Consider the following 22,586-nt stretch of genomic DNA (forward strand, 5'->3'; position numbering starts at 1 on the left):
ACAGTGAAAAGTAGATGTCTGCCTCCAAATTCAGCCCTTTTCTACCATGCCACTGGGGAGACCTGACAACAGAAAGTTTTCATCTAGGCTTGGAAGTTACCCCAACACCACCCAGGTGCAGGAAAAGTAACTGACGGGTCAGATGTCTCAACCTGTTGATTCTTGAGCCCACTAGAGAGGTCAGATTTTGTCCAGCAAGAGCTTTCACAGCCAAGAACTACACAGCAAACTTTACCAAGTGGTCCTGGTGATTGGAAAACAACTGGAAGATGGTCATGGCAGAAACTGTTGGGAGAATTGTCAACATAATAGAAAATTTTATTTCCTTCATGATCCACTCAGGGAAAAATAAGTGGCAAATGAACCAGCCTATGTCAAATTCTGTAATAAACACCAGTGATTTCAGTGTCAGGAAATACAAGCCTGAGTTAGAGATATCCTTGCACTTAAAATTTTCTTTTTTGATGGATGTGAAGGAAGGGCTGGAGGGCAAGGCAAAGGAGAAGACAAAATAAATTAACAAAATGGCTGCCAGACAATGTTTCCTGTTCTCCCCTCTCCTCACTCCATCTCCCCACCCCCAACTCCCCCATGCAAGCTCGTTTCCTGTTTCCACTGGACTCACACTGCCACCTGCTGGCGATGCTTAAGGCCTACTAGCTGAACCCTGATGTTTGAAGAGAACCCCTTATCTACAAGTGAGATGTCTCCCTTCTGAGTTTATCTTAAAAGGGAGGAGAGTGAGAAGAGCATGTTTTTCAATCACGAAGGATTCTCCTTGATAGATGTACTATCTAAGGGATTTCTTCAGTGTAATAGGTTCTAGACTAAAGTAACTTTGGTGGTAGGAAGACAGAAACCTGTAAATTCTCCTACATCTAAAGGGGGAAAGCTGTTTGCCCAGTTTCTTAATAAATTCTTTTCTGCAGCTAGAATTTCATTTACAACCCTCACACGTTCCACAATCCACAGGAAGCTTCCATGTAGGTATCTTGCTGCAGTGGACTGAGCTCCAATGTATTCTCCAATATATTTCTCAAACATTCTTTAATGCTTTACCGGATATAAGTGCTCTGTAAAAATACAAGGTACCTGATAAAAGTAGACTATGAACTCCTCAAAGGCAGTGACTGTGTGGGTCCCAGAGAATACTAGGTATTCAACTATTATGCACTGAATTGAACTGAAATAGTAAATGTTGATATCAGAATAACTTTTTATAATAAAAAGTATTTATTGGCCATTCAAAGGGGAAACTATCCCACTCCCACCAGCCCGTCTTCCCTTTAATGTTCAGTGAGCCAGGAATTTGTTCAAATACAGATCAAAGCACCCTCTTGTCCTGCCTCAACCCTTGAATGTTACTTGATCCAACTGAGGGAAGTGGATAGACAAGTAGTCCCAGATGGGTGTCCTGTCCAGTTTGCAACTATTCCCCCTCCCTTGCAAATACCACCACTGATACCAACCAACAAGTTCCTACAGTCTCAATTAGTGAACATCTGAACCCAACTCTCAGGCCCTCTCTCCAACCCAGGGCTGCAGATAGGAGAGAGACTTAAGTCTTTGTCACTGAAGCTAATTTTGAGAGCGATGGATGGGAGTAGGAGGCATTTAATGGACCATGGAAACCCCACCCTTCCCATTCCCAACCTTAGTCTCTTGTACCCGATAGTCCAGGGGGCTGGAGGTGGGTCACTGCCATGAGGAGAGAGATCAAGGAGGCCAATCCTAGGAAGAAAAAAAATTTACAGTATTATTGGTCAAGATGATTTTCTGGCTTCTCTGTATGCATCCACCTTAGCAATTCAAACACTAACCCCCACCTTCAGCCACCCAAACCCCAATCTCTCCACTTCTTCATTCTAAAAAATAAGGATAAAGAGCCATCTTGTTGTATCCTTGCCTTTGCTGAGATCAAGCTGGAAGCTTGTGCAGGAGAGAGACATGTGCAGGAGAGAGACATGTGCAGGAGAGAGACAGCAAAATAGAACAGAAGGGCTGTTCCCAGAGGGTGGGACAGAGCTGCAGTCAGCTTTTCTGCCTTCTCCTCTTTGTACCCTGCCTGCTATTTCCCCTTGCTTCTGGCCAAACTTAGGAAAGGAATATACCCAGCTGGCCCTCTCTGGTTAAGGAAACCTCAGTTCTAAAACTAGAAAAAGATCCATTAGCTCAAATGGAAACACTTAGCTGTACTTCGTTTAGTTCTTTTTAAACCTAGCAAGGAAAGGAGAAGACACAGGTCATTTTCTTACCTTGCTTGAATACAATTACTGCCCTGTACAATTACACTGAAAAATGAAATACCCTAAGGGATTCCCAGGATAACTCCAAACCCGGCCTGCTGCTCTATATCCTCCAACTCCTACCCTTGGAGAGTTTCCCTGCTTCTGAGGCATGGAAAATTCACTGGTTGAAAGGCATCATCTCACCTTCGTGACCCTTTATTCTCATTACCATCTCACCAGGTTCCCTCCCCCAGTAGTCAAGGATCATAGCCATGTCCAAGGCTTTTGCCACACGTTCATCCTCTCTGTTGGCATTGTTCCTGACCCAGAAAACACTAAGCAAAAGCTGTGTGTAGAGACCCCAGCCCCAGCCCCTGCTAGCTGGGAATAGGTAATCCCACAAGGTGGGATTCACTTCATTGAATAACTTCAGTTATAAGTGGCCCCAGCCCCATCTCCCTCCAAGTGGCTAGAAGCCCATCATGATTCCAGTCGAGGTGAGGGGGCGGGACGGAGGTAGCTGTCCGACATGATGATGTCGCTGGTGAGTTGTTGCTCCAGGAACTCAGAGGTCTCTTCAGCTATCTGGCCTGGAATTCGAAAGTCCACAGCAGGTGTCTCCTGCTTGGGGCTGGGGAGGGGTCGGGAAACCCAGGACTCCGTGGGACAGCCTGTACCCTGAAGGAACTGCAGAAAGTTCTCTTCAATGGAGCCCTCCCGGCTTGGTAGCCTCAGCTCCTCCTCTGGAGCCGGCTTGAAGAAGCAGACAAACTGCTTGCTGAGCTCCCCTCGGATCTGCCGGTTGAGACATCCATAAAAGAACGGGTTGGAAGTGAAGCAGAAGTAGCCTATCCAGGTCACGACATTCTCCACCTGCCCAGTCGAAATGGGCTGAGCACTCAGGGCAATGTAGAGGTGGAAAGAAAAGTAGGGCAACCAACAGAGCAGGAACTGTCCCCCCACAGCCAGGAGGACCACTGCAGCCTTCCCTCCCCCGAACGTCCGGTGTGGGGTGGTCTGGGGGGCCCCCGAGCTGGTGACCATAGTGGAGCGGCTGCTGAGAGACTCAGAGCGTTGCCGGGGTGTCTCCATCCACGTGGGCAGCGGTCCGTGCTGCATGGCTGCCACTCGGGCTACTCGGAACATGCTGCAGTAGACCACAAGGATGAGGAGCAGAGGCAACAGGAAGTAAAGGACAGCAAAGACCACCACGAAAAGCTGGCAGTAGGCACTGCGGCTCCATTGGAGTGAGCAGCCTGGGGGGACGCTGAGAGCTCCCTCCTCCCGGGAGGCCCTTCCCAACACTGGCACAGAAGCCATGGCCAAGGCTTTCACCCACACGCCCACCAATACAGAGGCCACCAGCCCCAGCGTCATGCGCACCTCATAGCGCATGGGATGGACAACATAATAGTAGCGTTCCACATTGATGGCCGACACCGAGAGAATGGCCAGGCTGACGAAGCATATGCTCAGGAACAAATAGAGGCGGCAGGCGACCTCCCCGAAGAGGTCATGGTCAAAGAGGGCAGAACTGGAGAGCATGGCCAGGGGCATGAGGGTCAGGGCGGCCAGCAGGTCCACCAGGCAGAGGTGGAAGACGAAGACAAATTTTCGGAGGGCGGGTGTCTTGGCGATAACAGCCATCACAGCAGCATTGCCAGCCACAGCGATCAAGTCCAGCAGGAGCATGAAGAAAAGGGCTACAGATTCCGAGGCCACGTCCCGCAGCCCCACCTCTGGGACCCCACTGGCAGTAGAGGGACCTGGGGTTTGAGGGACCTTCCCCAGAGTGGAAGAGTTCCCTGATGACTGGGGGATGGGAGAGGACTCCATGGGGCCGAAAGAGGACACCCAGGGCACCTCCTGTCACAGGCCCATCCCCCATCCTAGTCCAGTGACCCTGGGATGGCCAGCCCAGGCCCAGGCTTAACAGGCTTGCCAATTTTGTGTGGGGGGATGGGGGGAGAGGGCGCCTCCTGCTGGAGCCTCCTGGACAGGCTCTAATCGCCAGCCTTCCAGGCCTGGCTGTGCATGTAATAGAATGGAGGGCTCAGAAGCTCATCTCTGCTTCCTGGCTCTGGTCTGCCTTTGGTGACCTGGAAGAAGCAGGAGACATAATTGATGCTGGAGCCTCACTCACTCAGCACTCCACCTTCTGACTGGTCACCGGTTCCTTTTTCTTTTCCTTGCCTCTATTCTCCATGCCCTTTTCCTCTCTCAGGGACTATTATCCAGAGATTCTAAATCCTCTGTCTCCCTCTCCTAGGGTCCCGCTGAGTTTCAGGATAGTGCCCCAGTTTTCAAGTTGCTTATGTAAATTTCCTGATTTCTTGTCTCTCAGAATGGCAGGAGCTGTTGGGGCATAGAAGGGACATGAGATCCGGTTTCCAGTCCCAGGTCTGGGAATTACTGTGACTCTTTAGGATTTCAGTTTCCTCATGAAGGCATCTGTAAAAGGAAGGGAATAACGGCCACTTCATGACTGTTTGGAGGATCCTGTGAGACTTCATAACAATACCACCCATAAGCGCTAACATTTATAAAGGTGGTTTCCAAATGCCCAACCCTGTTCTAAGCACTGTATGTAAATAAGCTCATTCAAATCCTCACACAATCTCTGAGGCAGGTATTACTCTCATCCCCATTTTGCAGTTGGTGAAACTGAGGCCCAGAGAGGTCAAGTAACTTCCAAAGGCGGCAAGGTCTGGAAGAGCTCCGGCTTCAGGATCAGTACTCCAGCCCACCTGACCATGCCCTCCACAGCAGCTGGAATGCAGTAGGCATTCAGTAAATAGTTGTTGGATCTGAACCGTCTCTAAAAATGTCTGTCAGTGCTCTGGGACTACCACTGGGAAGAGATCACCTGAAAGGGGGGAGGACTGTACTTTAGTCTCCTGTGATATCACCAGCCCCAAGACAAAGAGCTGCCATCTGGGGAAGGAGACTGGGATGTCAGCCGTCCAGGCTCCACTGCCCCCAAAAGCCGGAAGGGCATAGGTCACTTGAAAGCTGCCCTTCTTCACCCACTCATCAGCCTCGCAAGGCCACTGTGCTCCTGCAGGTGGGAGAGGAAATGCTCCTAACCTCCTACTCCCTGGGTCTGGATATCTCTGCTCATTGGAGCAGATCCCTGGCCCAGAGTCCTCTTGGCCCTGGACTGTTAGCACACTCCAAAGCAAGGATGAAGAAGTAGGTGTCTGGGGGGGCAGGGATAAGAGTGGGGAGGAAATGGGTGACCATAAAGCAGAGAAGACAACTGGAAGGAATAGGGAGGGGAAGAAGTCTGGGGTTTCAGCATCTCTCATTTCTCCTGACCAAATGACAGATCAAATGTTCTATGTGTCTCATTATCCATATTAAGTTTGCATATAATTGAAATAATAATGAAATTAAAAATTATTTTCATTTCCATATCCGATTCTTGCAGTCCAGTTTCTCCCAGTATGATGTGTGACAGGATGCAAATTTGAGGCAAACTGTGGGCATGCCAAGTCTGATGGGCTGTCTGTACACAAGTCACAAGTTTCCTGGATCATGGTATCCTCGTCTGTAAAAATGGGAAAGTTGAACTGGATGACCTCCAAGATTCCCATATCAGACAACATTTGATGACTCTTGAGTTCCTGGGCCACCAAGGGCCTGGTGGTTACTCGGTTTAAAAACCCACACCTCTCTGACTACAATAAAGTGAACCACGTGCGGCAGACCATCCCTGTTCCCTCCCCATTGTGACAGCCTTAAAATCACCCTTGGGTTTGGGCATTATCACTAGCTATGCACTAATTTAACTTCAAGCCTGCCATGAGTGCAGTAGGTGTTCAATATAGCTTTGTGAGTTGTATCAAATTCAAACTGGTCTGTTGAGTCCCTGCCCCTTCGTACCAGCTTCAAACATACTCAGTAGGTCAGCTGTGTGCCAGCCAGGGGACTCTGCTCTGGAAAGGGTAACCTGGTCTCCAGGTGCCACCCTAACTTTGGACAATTGCCTAGGGATGTGCCTCTCCCTGGGGATAACAAGAAGCTTGTTTCACAGTTAAAATGGCCACATAGACTCGGGATCTACAGAGAAGGTGAAGAGAGGGCTCAAAAGTGGAGACATCAGCTGCTCATAAGACAGTCTGCCAGGAAAAAGCCAGAAAGCTACGGGAGGGGAGGCATCTTTGCCCCTTACTCTTCATGCTGTGGCTTCCTCGTCCCTTCCAGCTGGGAATGGGGCCCAGAAGACGTGGCTCTGAGGCCCTGGGAGCTAAAGGAGTAAAGGCCCTCTGTGTCTGCATGGACATCAAGAGTCTGCCAGCTAGGCCCTCCCAGGGTCCCAGACTGAGGGAAGCAGACATGGTTTCCACGTGGAGATGGAGAGGCTACTGTGCAGCCATGATAAAGCCCTAGACAAGAAAGCACTGGACATTTCTCGTTTCCAGAGCCCCCTTGGCCTGGCCAGGATCTCTACCCTGACTCCTAAATTCCAGGATTCCCATTTCCGTCATAACAGATGGACCAACATTCCTCCTCCCCAGCACTCCCTCACTGACGGATGGGGGTTAAGGAGGGGAGGACTGTACATCATGGTGTCAGGGGGGAAGCCCAGAGAGCCTCACTCCACTCCTAGCTCACATCATCATGCCTTCTCAAACGCTCTTGTCTTTCACACTGCTTCCTGCCAGCAAGCCCTCCCTTACCTCCAGGACCTCCCAGTACCTAGCAGGCATTGCTCCCACAGGGGCTCAGGTCTGGCCCCCTAACCAGGGCATGGTCAAGTTACAAATATCCTTGTGTCAGGATGCAAGATGTGCATAAGTGCCCAGCCCAAGGCCAAAGAGGTGTCATTGGGATTCGCATGCACCTGTTCCCCAAATACGGAGAGCTTCCATCCCAGGAACCTGAGCACGGCCTTCCTTCAGACAAGAGCATGGCCCTTCTCAGCCAGGGGAGATCTCCAGGGGGCAACCACACCTCTCCCCAGTAGAGTTGCCCACACCCAGGAAGCAGAGCTGCCCATCAGCCTACATACCAAGGGACCTGTTCCTAGGATGCGGGGGACCCATTTCTATGACATGGAGTAAGACAGATGGGGAACCCTGCCTGTCTGTAGGATGTGGGTACTCCGTCTGGCAGGAGATCAACCCCCATCTCTAGGCTTCAGAGGTGCCCACACCCCAGTACTGCCTTTGAGATACCTGGGAGCCCATCCCTCAACGAAATTGCCCACCATAAGGTAGGGTGGGCTGGTCCTTGGGACACAGAGCTACCCTCCTGCAGAGTACCTCAGCGCAACCCAGCAGGCCCTGGGACTGGTCCCATTCCTGGCCTAGTCGGCAACTCCTACCTTTGCTGAGCAGCTCCCGGCTCCCATGTGATAGCTCCTCTCAGCTGATGCTTCTCCAGGGCTGCTGAAGCCTGAACCACTGCAGTGAGCAGTGAGAGGCAGCCGGCAGAGCGGCATGCTCAGGGAGCTTCTGGGTCCTAATGGCCTCCTGCTTCCCACCCAGCCCCTTGGAGCCACTGAAACAAGGAGTCAGGCACCAGTGCCCCTGCGGCTGACGCTCGGGGGTGGTTCCAACCACTCTCAACGTCTCTGGGGGTGCTGGAGTGGCATGTCAAAACCCTCATGGGGCCAGGTGACTGTGGTCAGGAGAGAACTTCCTGGCCCTCCTAATGAAGTATAAAAGGTACTTAGGATCAGAAAATCTAGGTTTAAGTCCTGGCTCTGGCACTTACTAGCTGTATGAACCTGGGCAAGTCACTTCCCATTTCTGACTTTGGTTTCTTACCTGTCCAAAGAAAATATAGGCTAGACAATCCTGAGGCTCCTGACAGCCCTGCCATTGTATGCTTTTGTGTGACGTCAGAACAAAGATGCTCTTGCAGCAGGCCAGTCAGTGGAGACACAGAGTACTAGGGTTAGGCCTGGCTCGGGCTAAGGTCCCAGGGGCTGACTCCTTGGACAGTTGCCAAATGTGTACAGTGGACAAGTTCAAGAGCAGCATTCAGGCTTGGAGGGGAGCTAAAGGACTCGTCCTAACCCTGCCTTTGTCCCCCAGAAATCACATTACTATTGTTTTCTTAGATTGTATGATGATTTGGTGTGGACTGTGAGAACTGATGGAGATGGGGGCGGGGAATCTAACATCCCCACGAGCCTCCACAGGTGCTGCCACCACAGACTGTTCCCTGAAGACAGACCGGGCACCAGGAACTCAGGAAGGCTCAGATCACTCTGGATCTGTAGGACAGGACTGAGCTGCAGAACACTATCTGTAGAGGGCCCAAGGCCACATGACAAGGCTTTGGGGGTGAGGTGGAGGGGCATGGCTTCCCACCATGAAACCCTCAGTTCCCCCAGCTATGTGCCTGACACCCAAGGACGGGAGCCTAACATTGCAGAGCTGTAAGATACCCTACAGGCCAGAGCATCTGAGTCTCTCTGAGATTCAGAGAGGTGAAGCCATGCATAGCAGAACCATGAGCCTCAGCCAGGAATTCTGGTATGATACCTACTCCAGAGCCCTCTGCCCTGAGACTTGTCCATCCACAAACTCTTTCTGCCTCCAAAAGGGAAGGAAGACCAGACCCAACCCAAAGAACCATGAGAACAATGACTTACCCAGAAAACCCAGAAAGGGCAAGGTGGCTGCCCCGGCCGCAAGTCAACCGTGGGGAGGCTACTGACCAGCCCAGAGGCAAAGCAGTGATCACCAGTATCCCCCAAAAGACTTTCCCCAGATCACACAAATAGAAAGTGCCAGAGCCAATATTTAGACCCAGGCCTGTTTGAAGCCAAAGTATTTACACCTTCCTTCATGCCCCCAGGACCTCTTTGGAGACCTGTCATGAGCCTCTGGGCTGAAACCCTAAAGCCTATTCCATAGAAGTAGCCATTGGCCTTCCAGGAAATAGCCAAAACCAAAACATACACCTTAGTATGGGGAAATCAAATGAAAATACCAAATGTAAACCTGTAGACAGTAAAATGTTTTTATTAACCCCTGTGCTGACATGTTGGCAAGATTATCTTGAGATCGGTCAAACCCTCTTGAGTCAGATAAAGCCTGATTAGAACCCATATGCTTCCTGCAGGGGCCCGGCCAATGGTCCCCTTCCAAGGACCGAGAAAGAGCTAGAGCAGACATAGACTCACCAGCACTATAGAAAGAGAGAGAGCACTATAGAGGAGCACTGGATTGGGAAGAAAACCTTGATTCTAGTTGGGCTCTACTCCATTGGTTGGTGGTAAGGCCTTGGCTGGTGAGTTGGCCATCTGTCCCTTAGTTTTTCTATCTACCTTAGTTTTACTCTCTCTAAAATGGGCAACACTTCCTTCACACACACACACACACAGCTTATTAATAGGGATATGAAGCCTGCAATATAAACATAGCCTTCTTTTCAGGCCTGGGGAAGCTAGTACAGTTTACCCTGGCTGGCCGGGCAATGGGCATGGTAGCTGGAGAGCCAAGCCTCCAGGTCCTGAGGCTCCTCCCAGAGAGCTGTTAGGAAAGGTGGTTCATCGAGGCCACAGATCCTGGAGCATCCTCTCAGTTGCTGGAAGCCATTTTGGCTTGGGAGTGTGGAGAGAGGGGAAACTGTCTGTCCTGGCCCAGGGGTAAGTGGCTCAGTCAGGTAAGCATCCAACTCTTGCTTTTGGCTCAGGTCATGATCTCACAATCCTGGGATAGAGCCCCGTGGGGCTCTGTGCTCAGTGGGGAGTCTGCTTGAGGATTTTTCTCTCTTCCTCTCCCTCTACCCCTCCCTATGCTTGTTTTCTCTCGCTCTCGCTCTCAAATAAATAAATCTTTTAAGGAAATAATAATAACAGTGATGATGATGATGATGGTGATGATACTAGTTTTGGGGCACCCCGTCTGGGGAGGCATTGCTGACGCCGTATCTCATCAAATGATCTCAGTCAGGGTTTGGGGCCGCTGTTGACACTCCATCCCCAGTCCACCCAGGTGATCCCTCCCTTCAGAGTTTAACGTGAAGGAGGATGTGGGAAGACGGAGGTGGAGAAACTGGGGTGGCCCCACAACCCACATTAGAGATCCATCACCCCGCAAGCAGCACGCATGCCCTGGAGTGACTCCTGTCCCATGGGGGCAATGGCACCACCTCTCATCAGTATCATGATGCGTCCCTTGGGGCTGAGTTCTGATTTCTCCATTCCAGACTTGCTCCTCGGGGCAGCACTGTCCTGCCCTTGCCAATCCACACCTCTTGACCTGGTCACGTCCACCCCCAGCCACTATTTCCTACACCCTCAAGAGGAGATCAGGAAGCTAACCAAGTTTCTCTCATCCATCCATCCACTTACTAAGTAACTATCTATCGAATGCCTTTTACACACCCACAGCATCCTCCTGGGAGCCCCTCACCTGCTTAGTGGCACCCACTCCCCTATTCTGTTGTCTCTGACTCCATCAAAACCTGCTCTCAGGGGGCGCCTGGGTGGCTCAGTGGGTTAAGGCCTCTGCCTTCGGCTCAGGTCATGATCCCAGGGTCCTGGGATTGAGCCCCGCATCGGGCTCTCTGCTCAGCGGGGAGCCTGTTTCCTCCTCTCTCTCTCTCTCTCTCTCTGCCTGCCTCTCTGCCTACTTGTGATCTCTGCCTGTCAAATAAATAAATAAAATCTTTAAAAAAAAAAAAAACCTGTTCTCAGGAAGGAGGCAGATAAATCCGCTCACACTGATAGCAGCTAATGTGTTCTCTTTCCCAGGGATATTAACAATGTAACAGGGAACAAAGGGAAGAAGCCGAATGCTGGGATTCCAGCATCCACCAGGGGTGTCCCTGAGATCCCACAACACAGATTGTCCATTCAACCGCCTGCTCCCCCAGCCTGGGCTTGCCCCCCAGGATGCCAGCATCACACCCTCTCTGCACCCCCACATAACCACATGGACATCCAGCTTTCCCCACGCGACAGCAGGCTCACAGCTGGGACCTCCCCACTGCAGCTTCCGGCTGCCCAGAGAGCCTGTGCCAACACCAGCCATGTCTGCTCCCCAGGCCCCCACCCCTGCGCCCAACATGTGGGGACTGGGCTGAGGGGGCTGTTGAGGAAAACAGAGGTGAGAGCCTTTCCATTCCCTTTATTCCCCCACAGTCTGGCCTACACCCCCTGCCAGGAGCCAAGATCCAACGGTATATTCAGCCTGCAGCTGCCACTGGTCATGTGAGCCCATTGCTAGGTTACGGGGACCCAAAAATAAATCCTTCCCAACCAGATTAGAAACTGGGGGCCTTGGATGAACCAGGCTCAAAAGAGTGGCAGGAACACCCACAGTGCATGTGCAGGCTAGGCCTGTTATGAGACTGGGGAACCTTCCGCATACAGCACCCCCTTCATCCATCAGCTGGAGCTCAATGCTGGACCCCCAAAGAAAAATTATAGAGAGTTCCAGGGTCCTTGTTGATTACACAGTGAATCAGTCTATGGTGGGGGGGAGTTCTTCCTCACTAACAGTCAGGGACTCCTTGGGCAAGACCCTTCTCCCTCTTCTTCCCAGCCAACTTCCCCACCATCTGACTACCCCTCGCCACACCGCACTCCACCGCCAGGGCCCTTGCAAGGCACCATGAACCATTGGCCCTGTGGCTTGTGAAGCCGTCTGTATCAGTTGTCCTTCTCCAGACTTAGAAGGGGAGATCCGCCAGGACACACAGTCCTGGGCACTTTCACAGAATTTTATGACAATCTGCTGAGTTCATTTTAGTCACTCCATTCAAAAATGTGGAAAGCGAGGCTCAGAGAGGTTAAGTAACTTTCTCAGAGCCACCCAGTCCAGCAGCTGGGCTTCAAATCCCAGATCTATATTTACTGAGTCTGGGGAGGTGGCAAGGTCGAGGACAGGGAAGCCCCCAACAAAGGAAGGAAACTCCCTGAAAACCTTGCCCTGCGCTCTGATTACTGGATGCTTTACTCGCTCTGAATTGGGCACACAGTCTTCTGCTGCCCCATCCTCTGCATCGTCTGAGTCAGGCCACAGCTTTGGGCTGTGTCACCTTCTCGGGGGCTGCCCAGGACCTAGTCAGGGCCATTTCCAGTGCTTGGGCCTGGAAGGGAGGCATATGCAACTCCCCATCGATCAGCACCCCTCTACTTCAGAACTTTGACTGGAGTCAGGCTTGCAGAACTCAAAGGGTCATAGGAGGTCAGGTACCTATTTTACGATGAGGAGGCCTGGAGAGGAGAAGCAACTTGCCCAAGGTCACCCAGCTGACCAGCGAAGGAGACCAGAATTCAAGCCTCTGGATTCCTGCTCCCTTTTTTGCCTGTCATTAGGGCAGACAGCTGGGGTCCACCAGACCTGAGGTTGGGGTCAACCTGTCGTCCCCTTTTACTTGGTGCTCTTCTTTAACCCACTGCATCTCCAAGGCCCGCCTAGCCCCCTCTTCTCTTCAGCAAAGTGCTCCTCTTCAGCAATGTTCTGAGGGTTCCCAGAACCCCCAATCACTTCCCTATACAGGTCCTTGCCTTCCCATTTCACCCACTCCGATAGTCTCCTAAAGCTCAGGAGCACCCCATTCCCACCTCTTTGAGCTCCCAGCAGCCCAGACGGCAAACTCCATTTCACCCAATATAAGAAGTGTTTATTGAGCATCTACTGTGCACGAAGCTCCGTGTAGGGGATGCGAGGAAGGGGTACAAAAATGAAGGGGATACAATCCCTGCCCTTTTGGTGCTTACAATGTAGGATGGGGATAAATCAGGTTATAGGCTTCCAGGGACACTCCAAGTGCTGGTGGAGATTTAAAGGGAAAAAAGTGAACCCACTCCCACAGGAAATCTGGGCAGCCTTCATGAAGGAAGCGCATGGGTCTTAAAGGAGGGGTAGGATTTTAACTGGTGGTAAATGAAGGGCATTGAGGAAGAGGGGAATCAAGGAGGAAGGAGCTGGTCTGGAAAAAAACATGGAGACAAGCAAGTTTAGGGAGTATCAGGGCACTGTTACTTGCCCAGTTTAACTGAAAAAATACCCCACATGTTGGGAAGAAGGGAGAACAGACAAGTAGGTCGGCCAGGCTGCGGGTAAGCCAGTCTGAAAAGCCAACACAGCAAACCTGTTTTAAGCAGGGAACCGAAGGGCCTCAGACGTGCTATCCTTCTGTCTTTTTGTTGAGTCAGTCAATAAGTATTTACTGAATTCATAAGTTCCAGAGTGAGGGGTTGAACTCCAGGCTGGGAATTTTCCTTATCCTTCGGGCCTGGAGGGAGGAGGGAAAACAAACAAGTCACCAAGGACATTGTGTCGGTGAGCATACAACCCAGTCATCTCAGAGGAGAGGGGAGGTCCCGAGGTGGGGCTCTCAGAACAATCTGTGTGTCCACTGTATGGGGAGAAGGTGGAGGGTGGAGAGGGAAGGTAATCTGAGTGCTTGGAACGTCTCCCCTCTGGATTCATGATGTCATAAAGCTGCCCAGCCTGATCTGCAGAGACACCCCGGACCACCCAGCTGCTCATCCCTGTACAGGAATGAGGTCCTCTGTTCTGGCCTAAGAACAAAGAGCGGGGCTGGGTTCCCCAACTTGGGCTCCACAGAGCACAGCAACAGTGCCTGGTCTCTGACTTGGAGGTGGCGGTGGGGCGGTGCCCTTGATCTACATTTCTGGGACAGTCCCATCTAAGCGAGGGGTCCTCACTTAGGACCACTCCATGGAACCCTCAGGCAGCCCGATCCTTCCTTCTGCAGGCTGGACACTGCTGGGCACAGAGATACTGTGGCCTCTTTCCCAGACATTCTTTTTTTCTACAGGGCCCTCCCCATGGATTCCTGATCCACCTAAATGCAGGACCCTCCCCCACAGTCGACTCTTTTGCCCCTCAGTCTAATGAAGGGCCAGGGCTGCTCAGGGATTCAGAGAGATGGCTTCGAAGTGGCCCTGGGGCACAGGGGTGCTCATGGTCAGCCTGAGGACCCTATTAGAGAACGGTGTGTGAAAGCTCAGTCTCTCAATGGCCTGGCCTGGAAGGGTAACTCTGTAGGGTCTAAATCCTCCCATCACTGCTTTGGGGAAAGAAACCATCCCCCAGGCTGCCCTGACAGCCAGAAGCCACAAGAGGGCAGTGTTGGCTACAGAGACTGAAATTCTCCAGGGAACAGGCTGCTTCTTGGAAGCCCCTACCCTTTTTGTCTCTCCTGGGGGACTTGCTGTCCTGGCGGCCCCGACCTTTTCACCTCTTTGACTTCCCATAGTGTCTGCTGGGAGGTCCAAACAAGAAGGCCAAGCCCCCAGGAGAAAATCCATCCTACTCTTAGAAGGGACTTAGGAAGAGATGGACAGCCTGGCATCTGGGAAGGAGCCCTGAACTTGAAGTCCAGAGACAGCCTCTGCATAAGTGAGCAGTGCACTTGGGGTTGCTGCTCTCCTAATTTCTCAGAGCCTCAGTTTCAATTGAGGGCTCGGGATAGGCTTATAGATTCCCTAAGGTCCTTTGCAGCTCTAGATTTTGAGTCTGAGTCAGCGGCTGTCCTTGAGAGGCATCTCTAGCCAGGGCCCTGACAGCTTGAATGATTCAGGGCCCCAGGGGCAGGGGCCAGGTGCAGGAAATAGCAGTGGGCACTTCTACTTTCCACAAACCAGGTCATTCCACCGGGAATCACAGCCAGGAAGAAATGCACTGCTGGGACTGGGAAGGAGCCCCAGAAAGAGCTCCCCTCTAAGCACTCCAGCGGACTGATTTGTATATGACTGTTAATAGGAGGAAGGCTGGAGGTGGCCTGAAGGATGTCACCTGCTAGGCTCCGGCTACCCAAAAAGCCTGGGGCCACGTTGGGCTGCCTAAAGTGGAGATGGGAGAAAGCCTAGATCCCTTCCTCCCAGGCCTTTGTGCCCTGGACTCCCCAGCAGTCATCTCCCCCCCCACCCATTGCTCTGACCCCTGCTTCCAGCTCCCTGCCCATACCCTCATCCCCAGGAAGCAGCACCCAGAGCCTGGATTCCAGGGGAAGGTCCTCACGCAGGCCCAGACAAGTCTCTTTGACCCCAGCCATTCTCATGAGACCTGTAATTTCACACCAGGCCCCTGGACACATGGGCCAGCACCTACCCTGATGGGGCATCTGATCTGGCTCCTGGGGCCCAGCTCTACCCAGCACAGGGTGTGTCCTGCTTCTTGGATCGCAGCCCCTTTCTTCCCCATGGCCCCATTTCTCCCTTTCCTGTCTCTTCTTTGGCTTCCCTCTTCCGATCTCCCTCAAGAATTTGCTCTCTCCAAGTCCTGGGCCGTCTTCACCATGGGCCTCTGCTGCCCACCTCTCTGTTTCTTTGCCTCAGTGAACACCTTTCCCTTTCCAGCTCTCTCCACCCTCACGTCCTCCTCTGCAGTGCGCACATTGAGAATCCGATCCATCCTTCTCTGGACTGCGGGTATAAATAGCAGAGGGAGGCCGGGCCGGGAGCCAAACTTGCTCGCAGCCTCTTCCTTACAGTCCCAGTGTTGGGCATCCAGGATCAGGGCTGGGGAGGGACCCAGGCAGGGGCAAGGGGTCGGAGGGTTGGGATTGAAGGCCACTGTACAGAGTGACAGACACAGATGGAGGGGTGTGATGGCACCCTGGGAATCCAGGGCTTCCCCTGCAGCCCAGGCTCTCCCCACTAGCCTCTCCACCACTGGCATGGTGACTGAGTCCCTGCTTCTACTGCTAGAGAAGGAGCTCTGGTCAGGAGACTCCCTGGGGCCACTGGAGGGCCCTGCCCCCTCCTCCAGGGCGCAGATGCATGGGCCCAGGTGGCTTCCAGCAGCCAGCAGCTGGGGACCAGAGTGGAAGTGGTCCCCTCAGGAAACAGACTGCACTCTCACCCCAACCAGCTCCCCGGCCTAATTAGACACCGGAACGGGCATTGATCGTCCCTGAGCTCATTATGTCACAGCTGGGGAACAGCTGGCCAGTTTTTTCCAGGCCATTAGCTGCACCATGATGTGAAGAGAGGGAGGGGGGTGCACAGGCATGATCAATACCCCGTCTGTCTGGGGGGGGGGGGGGCGCGGCCTGTAGCAGTCTCCTTCGGCACTCGCTGGCATGTGTGTCTCTCCAGGCCTGGGCTGCCAGGAGCTGAGCTCCTTGGAATGCTCCTACAGAAGCCCAGCTCCTTCCAGCCTGGGGTAACCAACCCGTGCCTCCCGAGCTGACCCTGACCAGGCCCACTGGTACCCTCGAAGTCTCCTCCTCAGGGCATTAATGAGGTAGGAGAGAGGTTCGGGTTACCCATGTCAGTCTCAGAGGAGACCTTCAAAGTCCAGCTTCTCTCCACCCCCACAGCAAGATGACACCACCTGCAGCTGCTTCTGCTGGCCCCAGGCCCACCTCTCCATGCCTCTGGGCTCAGCGGGGTCTGGTTTCCTGTGGGGTAGGGAGATGGCAGGGGAGACTCTGATCCTTAGGGGATGGGGGTGGGGTGGGGGGAGGAGGGAGCAAAGGGGTGATAGTTCTCCTTCTCTTTCCCTCTCCTCTTGGACCGGGGAAGCAGGTCAGCTAGGCGGCACCCAAGCAGGAGGAAAACTATCCCCACGGCCTGACCCCAGGAGGCCCATTGTCAGAGGCGAGTTCAGGGTGAAGGGAACTGGTTTTTTATTTATGGAGTCATAAAGTGTCAAGGCTGGAGGAGACCTCCAAAATATCCTGAGCTACCCTCCAGAGGGAGGAAGCAAAGAGAACTAGCAGTCCTTGACCATAGTCAGCCAGGCAGAGGAGAGCTTAATGCATATTAGAGCTTGCTTCCTCCCTGAGGTCTCTCGGGCACATGTCCTCAGAGAACACATGGAAGCTTCACTCGCCAGCAGAGTCCTGAAGACTGTCGGACTCCAGACTCTCCTCCCCCCTGCCTCCATCCCTGCCCCCAGCCCCACCACGGGGGTAGGGGGCTGGGGGGTGGGGAGCCCCAATTGTGGGAAGTCCTGTTGGGTCCAGATACAGAGTTCCTGGGCAGTTTCCCTGCCCTGCTGAACAGAGGCCCCGACATGCTCTCTGCACCCCAGATGTAACATGGTAGCCTTGGTTTCCAGAATCAGCAGTTGATAGAGCATAAGAGTGAGAAGTTCTGATTTCCAGACTTCCTGCTGGCCGCGCTCCAGCCCTGAAGAGCTTGCAGACTGATAATAATAAAAAGTACAGAAAAGGCAAAAGGGCCCTTAAAATGTACTCCTCGTGTTACAGATGGAAAAACTGTGCCCCAGTGAGGAGAAGTGAAGCTTCACTGGTTAAGGCAAATCCAAGACAGGTTTGCCAATGACCAGATGGTTGGCTGATCCCATCTCACCCCAGGACCTCAGCTCTAGGTTCCAAAAGCCACTGATCAAAGTCTAGTGGGTCACCCTTAACCCATCCGGCATGTCCCAACAAACCCAACAAATCTGTCTCTAACACACCCAGAGTGCATCCTCTTTCTCAGGGCTCTCAGAACACAGAGGTGACCTGGGGCCCATCAGAATGCTCCTTGATCACCCGTTGCTACCAGAAGTAGCCCCTTCTCCGCCGAGCCTCCATCAGGTCAGGAGCTGCTGCTCCAGGGATCAAGCCAAAACTAGCCAGGCTTTGCTGTGTCTGATGTTCATCTGTCTGTCTATCCATCTGTCTGGGTCCAAACAGCGCTTAGGGCAGAGGGAGGCTAGTGATAACAGGGGTCCCCTGGAACTTCCTCCAGCCTGATTCACTGGGATGGAGTGAATTAGAAGAAATTAAGCATTGCTCCTTCTGCTGACATTGTGAGGAAGGAAAGGGACTATAGGAACTAGAAGATGATGCAGCAGCTGGCCTGGGTATTAGAAAGGATGCTAGATGAGCTCTTGGGGACAGCTTCCCCAAGCCACTAGCAGGATAGCCCCATCCTCACTCTCTTCTCTCGTGGCTCCAGACAGGGAGTGACATCCGTAAGCAGCAGGTGCAAAGACCCCCAAAACCCTGTGTTTTTCCCAAGACTATGTGGGTGAAGGGGGTGGCCGGGTGGGCTGGAGAGGAACTCCAGCAAAGGAGACTTTGCAGTGGACCACTGTGGAAGCAAGTTTGCTGCGAGCAGAGCAAGAGAAAAGCAGTGCACCAAGGTCAGCGAAGGGTCATGGAAAGGTAGTGAGAGAGGAGCCAGGGACAGACCATCTGTAGTCAGAGTGTCACAGGAAGGAGGGCCATCGTTAAAGTCCTGGCTTGAGGTCCCACTGGTGTCGTTTATTAGCTCTGTGGACTGGGGCCAGTCCTGGCCTCTTGGACCGTCAGCTTTCCCTGATCTGTGAAAAGGTACAGGGATCAATGAGAAGCGTGGGTTGCTGCTCTAAGGCCCTCACGAGGAAGGTCAGTGGTATTGCCATCAATGGTCCTCTTTCCTAGGTGCCTCTGTTCTCAGTCCATTAGAAGAGCAATCTTTTTGAGAATAATAATGTCATGATGGTAACCAAGTGAATAAGATGAAGTGAAAGAGATGTCAGGCCCCAAGGGGGAGTTTTGCAAGCCTCAATCATAGTTTGCTGAGAGAAAGCAGATACCACTAATGATTATATTTGTATAACATGTTTTATAACTTTCGAAGGATGGTTCCATGTACTATTATTTAAGCCACATGGCATTTTTGGGAGGCACATACAATCATCTGAGGCTTGGAGAGGTGGAGCGCCCCGTTTTTCCAGATCACTCAACTACTAGGTGACAAGCTCAGTCATTTATCCCAAATCCTGTGTGCTTTCAATAACACTATTGCTTCTCTCCTCCCGTGAACTTCCACCCCCACCCAGGGTCTCTCCTGCCTCAGAACAAAGGCACACATGTTCTTCCTGCTATACTCCTGCCCTATACCACATACTACTACAGCCTATGATGTTTTTAACTTTTGATTTTGAAATAATTTCAAACTTATAGAAAAGCAGCAAGAAGGGTACCAAGAACTCCTCCATGCCTTTCGTTGAGTTCCTTGATTTATGTTTCCTTTTTACGCTTCCTTCATTGCTAGTACGACTCACACCTACCCTCCTGCTGTCTCTGCCCCTCCTTTCACATACATACGTATGTAATTTCTGAACCACTTGAGGGTGAGTTGCAGGTATGGTGCCCCATTAGCTCTTCTTTTTTTTTTTTTTTAAGAAAAGATTTTACTTATTTATTTGACAGAGAGAGAGAGAGAGAGATCACAAGTAGGCAGAGAGGCAGGCAGAGAGGGGGGAAGCAGACTCGATCCCAGGACCCTGAGATAATGACCTGAGTCAAAGGCAGAGGCTTAATCCACCGAGCCACCCAGGTGCCCCACCCCATTAGCTCTTAACTCCTCAGTATATATTTCTTAAAAACAAAGACATTCTCCCACATAACCACAGTACAACAATTACAATCAGGAAACTAACACCAAGACAAAACTCCCATCTATTCCAGAGAACCCCATCCAAACTATCACTTGGCATTCTAATGTAAGATAGTGCCTTCCCTTCTGCCCATTTATTTACTTGTATCTATATTAATTCATCTGTTTCCATGCATTGAGTTACAACCTAATGATAAAATTATTTATTTTGACACTTCGGTTGTCCCAGTCTTGGCCAGTAGGTAACCCTTCTATATATTTTTGACAGGTTCCCATCATTCTGTGAGCACATCCTTACTTTGTAGCACAAACAGATGTTCCAGGCTCATCTAGTACTTTCCAGGCTGATCAGTCCTGGTTCTTTGTAGTGGAAAATGATATTTAGAAGCCAAGATCTGGGTGCTTGGTGTCCTCACTGCTTTTGGGTTATCACTGTCTCTAGGACCTCATAGCAGACGAGACATTTATTTCTAGCAGAGCTAGAAATAAGGAAAGAGGACAGGAAAGGCACACTTATAGTTTTTTTTTAAAGGATTAGATTTATTGAAGAGCTTGTCTTCATCACACATTGAAATCAACTCCACATTCATTCATATAACCTAAAGATAGCTATTTCAATAACAGACCACTTTTAATGTGTTCAATCAAGTTATGGGCCAATATTTATGAAGTTCTTTCTGGATGAATCTGAAAAACAGATTATAACATGTGTGCATTCATTCTGCATCTCTAAAGCTCTCTCACAATCTGTTTTATATCCATGTTAACTTAGGGAGATGATAATACAGAAGCCCCTTGCCCTTACTGATAAGTTTGGAAACAAAACTTCAAAGAAGGTGTGTTTACCAAACCATTTTCTTTTACCTTTTGCGTGCCTTGCTTGACTACATTTCCTAGCCTTCCCGGTGGTCAGAGATGGTCACATGACTGAGTTCCAGCAAGTGGAAGGTGGGCAAAATTGATGAACCCCACTTCCAGACCAGGCCCATAAAACCTTCCACACAACTCTGCATGCTCCCTGTCTCTCCCCCCATCTGCTGACTGAATACAGGGAATCCAGTGGAGGATTCCAAAGCCTGTAGCAGGTAGAAGAGCCACAGGATGAACAGTGCTGGGTACCTGAACCACCACATCAACTGAAGGCCATCAACTGCACATTGGTATTAAATTGTCACAGGAGTGAGAATGTCCACTTCTATTGTGATGAGCCACCAAGACTTGGGGGTTGTAAGTTACATCAGCTGGGTCACCCTAACCAATACAGAAAGTAAACGAGTGGTCCAAATTTACCCTTTAGAAGCAATGAAGCTGGCTGATTCAGTTGCAGAATGTAAGTTCCAGCCCCACATTGAGTATACAGATTACTTAAAAATAAAATCTTTGGGGGGGAAAAAAAAGCAATGAAGTATAACGTTCAATGAAACCTTCTGATCCCTACCTGAGGGTTCTTCCCGTCAGATATGGCCAAGCATGCACTTGACACCTCAAGACATTGTAACTCTATCTTTTAGAATCTCTCACTATTCTAAAAGTGACATTTTCCTCCTTTGCCCAAGTATATTACTAGCACCCCCCACCCCACCCCACTCCTCCCTTTTCTTTCCCCAAGGGAACTGTGGCCCAGAGTTTGCTCTTTCATGGGTTTACCTTTATCAGATGGAAACATCTGGTTTGTCTAACACCTGATCTCCGGCAGAGAGCATCTTATTGACCCCGCAGAGCTGAGTATTCCCAGTGAAAGGGACAGCCCTTTTAAATTTCCTATAAGCAGATTCTGTGGTTGGTGTGGAGGTAGGGAGGTCTGGTAGTCTTGGGATGAACCAAAAATCCCTGGGGTGCAAGTTGATTTCTTCCTCTGAACACAGTAGGCCAGCAGTAGTATGGGTCACCTCCACATCCTGCTTTTCACAGGCTGATAATTGCTGGTTCAGCAAGTTAGCCCAGCCCAGGCTGCTAGAAATTTAAACTTTCCCAGAAAGGATGTTCCTCACCCCTCTCCTTTAGGCACGACGTGTTTTCAAGTTTTGAGAGAGTGAGAGAAGTCGGGTAAAGTGGTGCAGGGAAGGTGGGGAACTATGCAGTTTTACGGAGGGAAGGAAAACTCAGCCTGGAAATGTGGACACAAGAGACATCAGGAGATTTCCTAATATCACGGTCCAAATTACAGAGTCCGAGTCACACAGGCCTATTTCTGAGTTAGCCAAAGCCCCGAAGGTCGCCTCACCTTCCATTCATAGAGAGGGAATCAAGGACCAGAGTGATGAAGGAGCCCATCCAAGGTCACAGAGGTAGTCAGGGCTAGGACTAGAACCCAGACCTTTCAAGTCCCAGATCAGCGCTCTTTGCACTTTTCTTCTCTGCTTGCCTGTCTGATGGGAGCCTCTCAGTTCTAATGGTTGGAGAGCAGATGTAATTAGGATACTAAGTGCTGAAGAGTGTGTTCCCTAAGGACCTATCTTTCCATGACCTTGGCCAACCCCCAAGCCTCCCTGAAAGCCTTTCCCAGCTTCTCCCATCACCCACCAGGGTCTGACACAAACAGTCTTTCTGGGGTGAGTCTCTCAATGCCAAGGTGAAGCGGGAGTGGGAACATCTCTACTTAGAACTCCAGAGTGTCTGGGAAGGGAAAGTCTCCAGACTGGAAAGGCATGGAAATTTCCCTGAACCCAGAAGCCTGCTTGGAATAGTATCAGCAGCCGCATCTCCACTCCAGCCTGGCCTTGTTAGTGAGGCAAGCCACAGTCAGGAGATAATTAGCTTGCTGTTATTTATTCCCCACACTAATCAGCAGCCCACTGCTTGCACAGTGGAGAGGGCTCCCGCCCTCAGAGCTGTGGGGGTTCTCAGGGACCTTTAGTTACCAGCCAGGAAACAAGTAGCAGACAAAGGACTGGGGAGAGGGGGAGAGGGAGGAGGAGCCCTGACCACAGGACTGGGGAACCGCAGGCTTCCGCAGGGCGCACACTCTCCCTGGGGAGAGGCAGACCTGGGATCACCAGGAGCCCCAGGCAGTGCGACACCCCTCTCCGTTTTGTTCTTGGGTTTGGGCTCTGGTCAATAAAGGGCGGCTGGCC

At 51.4% G+C, this 22,586-nt stretch overlaps 1 protein-coding gene across 2 annotated transcripts; it reads right to left on the reverse strand.

The window, feature by feature from the left end:
* Nucleotides 1-288: 288 nt before the first annotated feature.
* Nucleotides 289-7,778, reverse strand: GPR61 (G protein-coupled receptor 61). 2 transcript variants are annotated; one of them, XR_001176070.2, is made up of 3 exons: nucleotides 7,558-7,778; nucleotides 2,433-4,679; nucleotides 289-1,731 (listed from the first exon to the last, which is right to left on the reverse strand). XR_001176070.2 is itself a non-coding variant. In XM_004769708.3 (2 exons), exon 2 carries the CDS (start codon nucleotides 4,062-4,064, stop codon nucleotides 2,709-2,711), a length of 1,356 nt encoding a protein of 451 aa, XP_004769765.2. In that variant the 5' UTR covers nucleotides 4,065-4,679; nucleotides 7,558-7,778; the 3' UTR covers nucleotides 289-2,708. The 2 variants fall into 2 exon arrangements, 1 of the variants encoding a protein (XP_004769765.2); XM_004769708.3 differs by having other exon boundaries at nucleotides 289-4,679.
* Nucleotides 7,779-22,586: the final 14,808 nt, after the last annotated feature.

This window comes from Mustela putorius, unplaced genomic scaffold, assembly GCF_011764305.1.
Source record: "Mustela putorius furo isolate JIRA1106 unplaced genomic scaffold, ASM1176430v1.1 tig00000585_pilon_pilon_pilon, whole genome shotgun sequence".
NCBI lineage: Eukaryota > Metazoa > Chordata > Mammalia > Carnivora > Mustelidae > Mustela > Mustela putorius.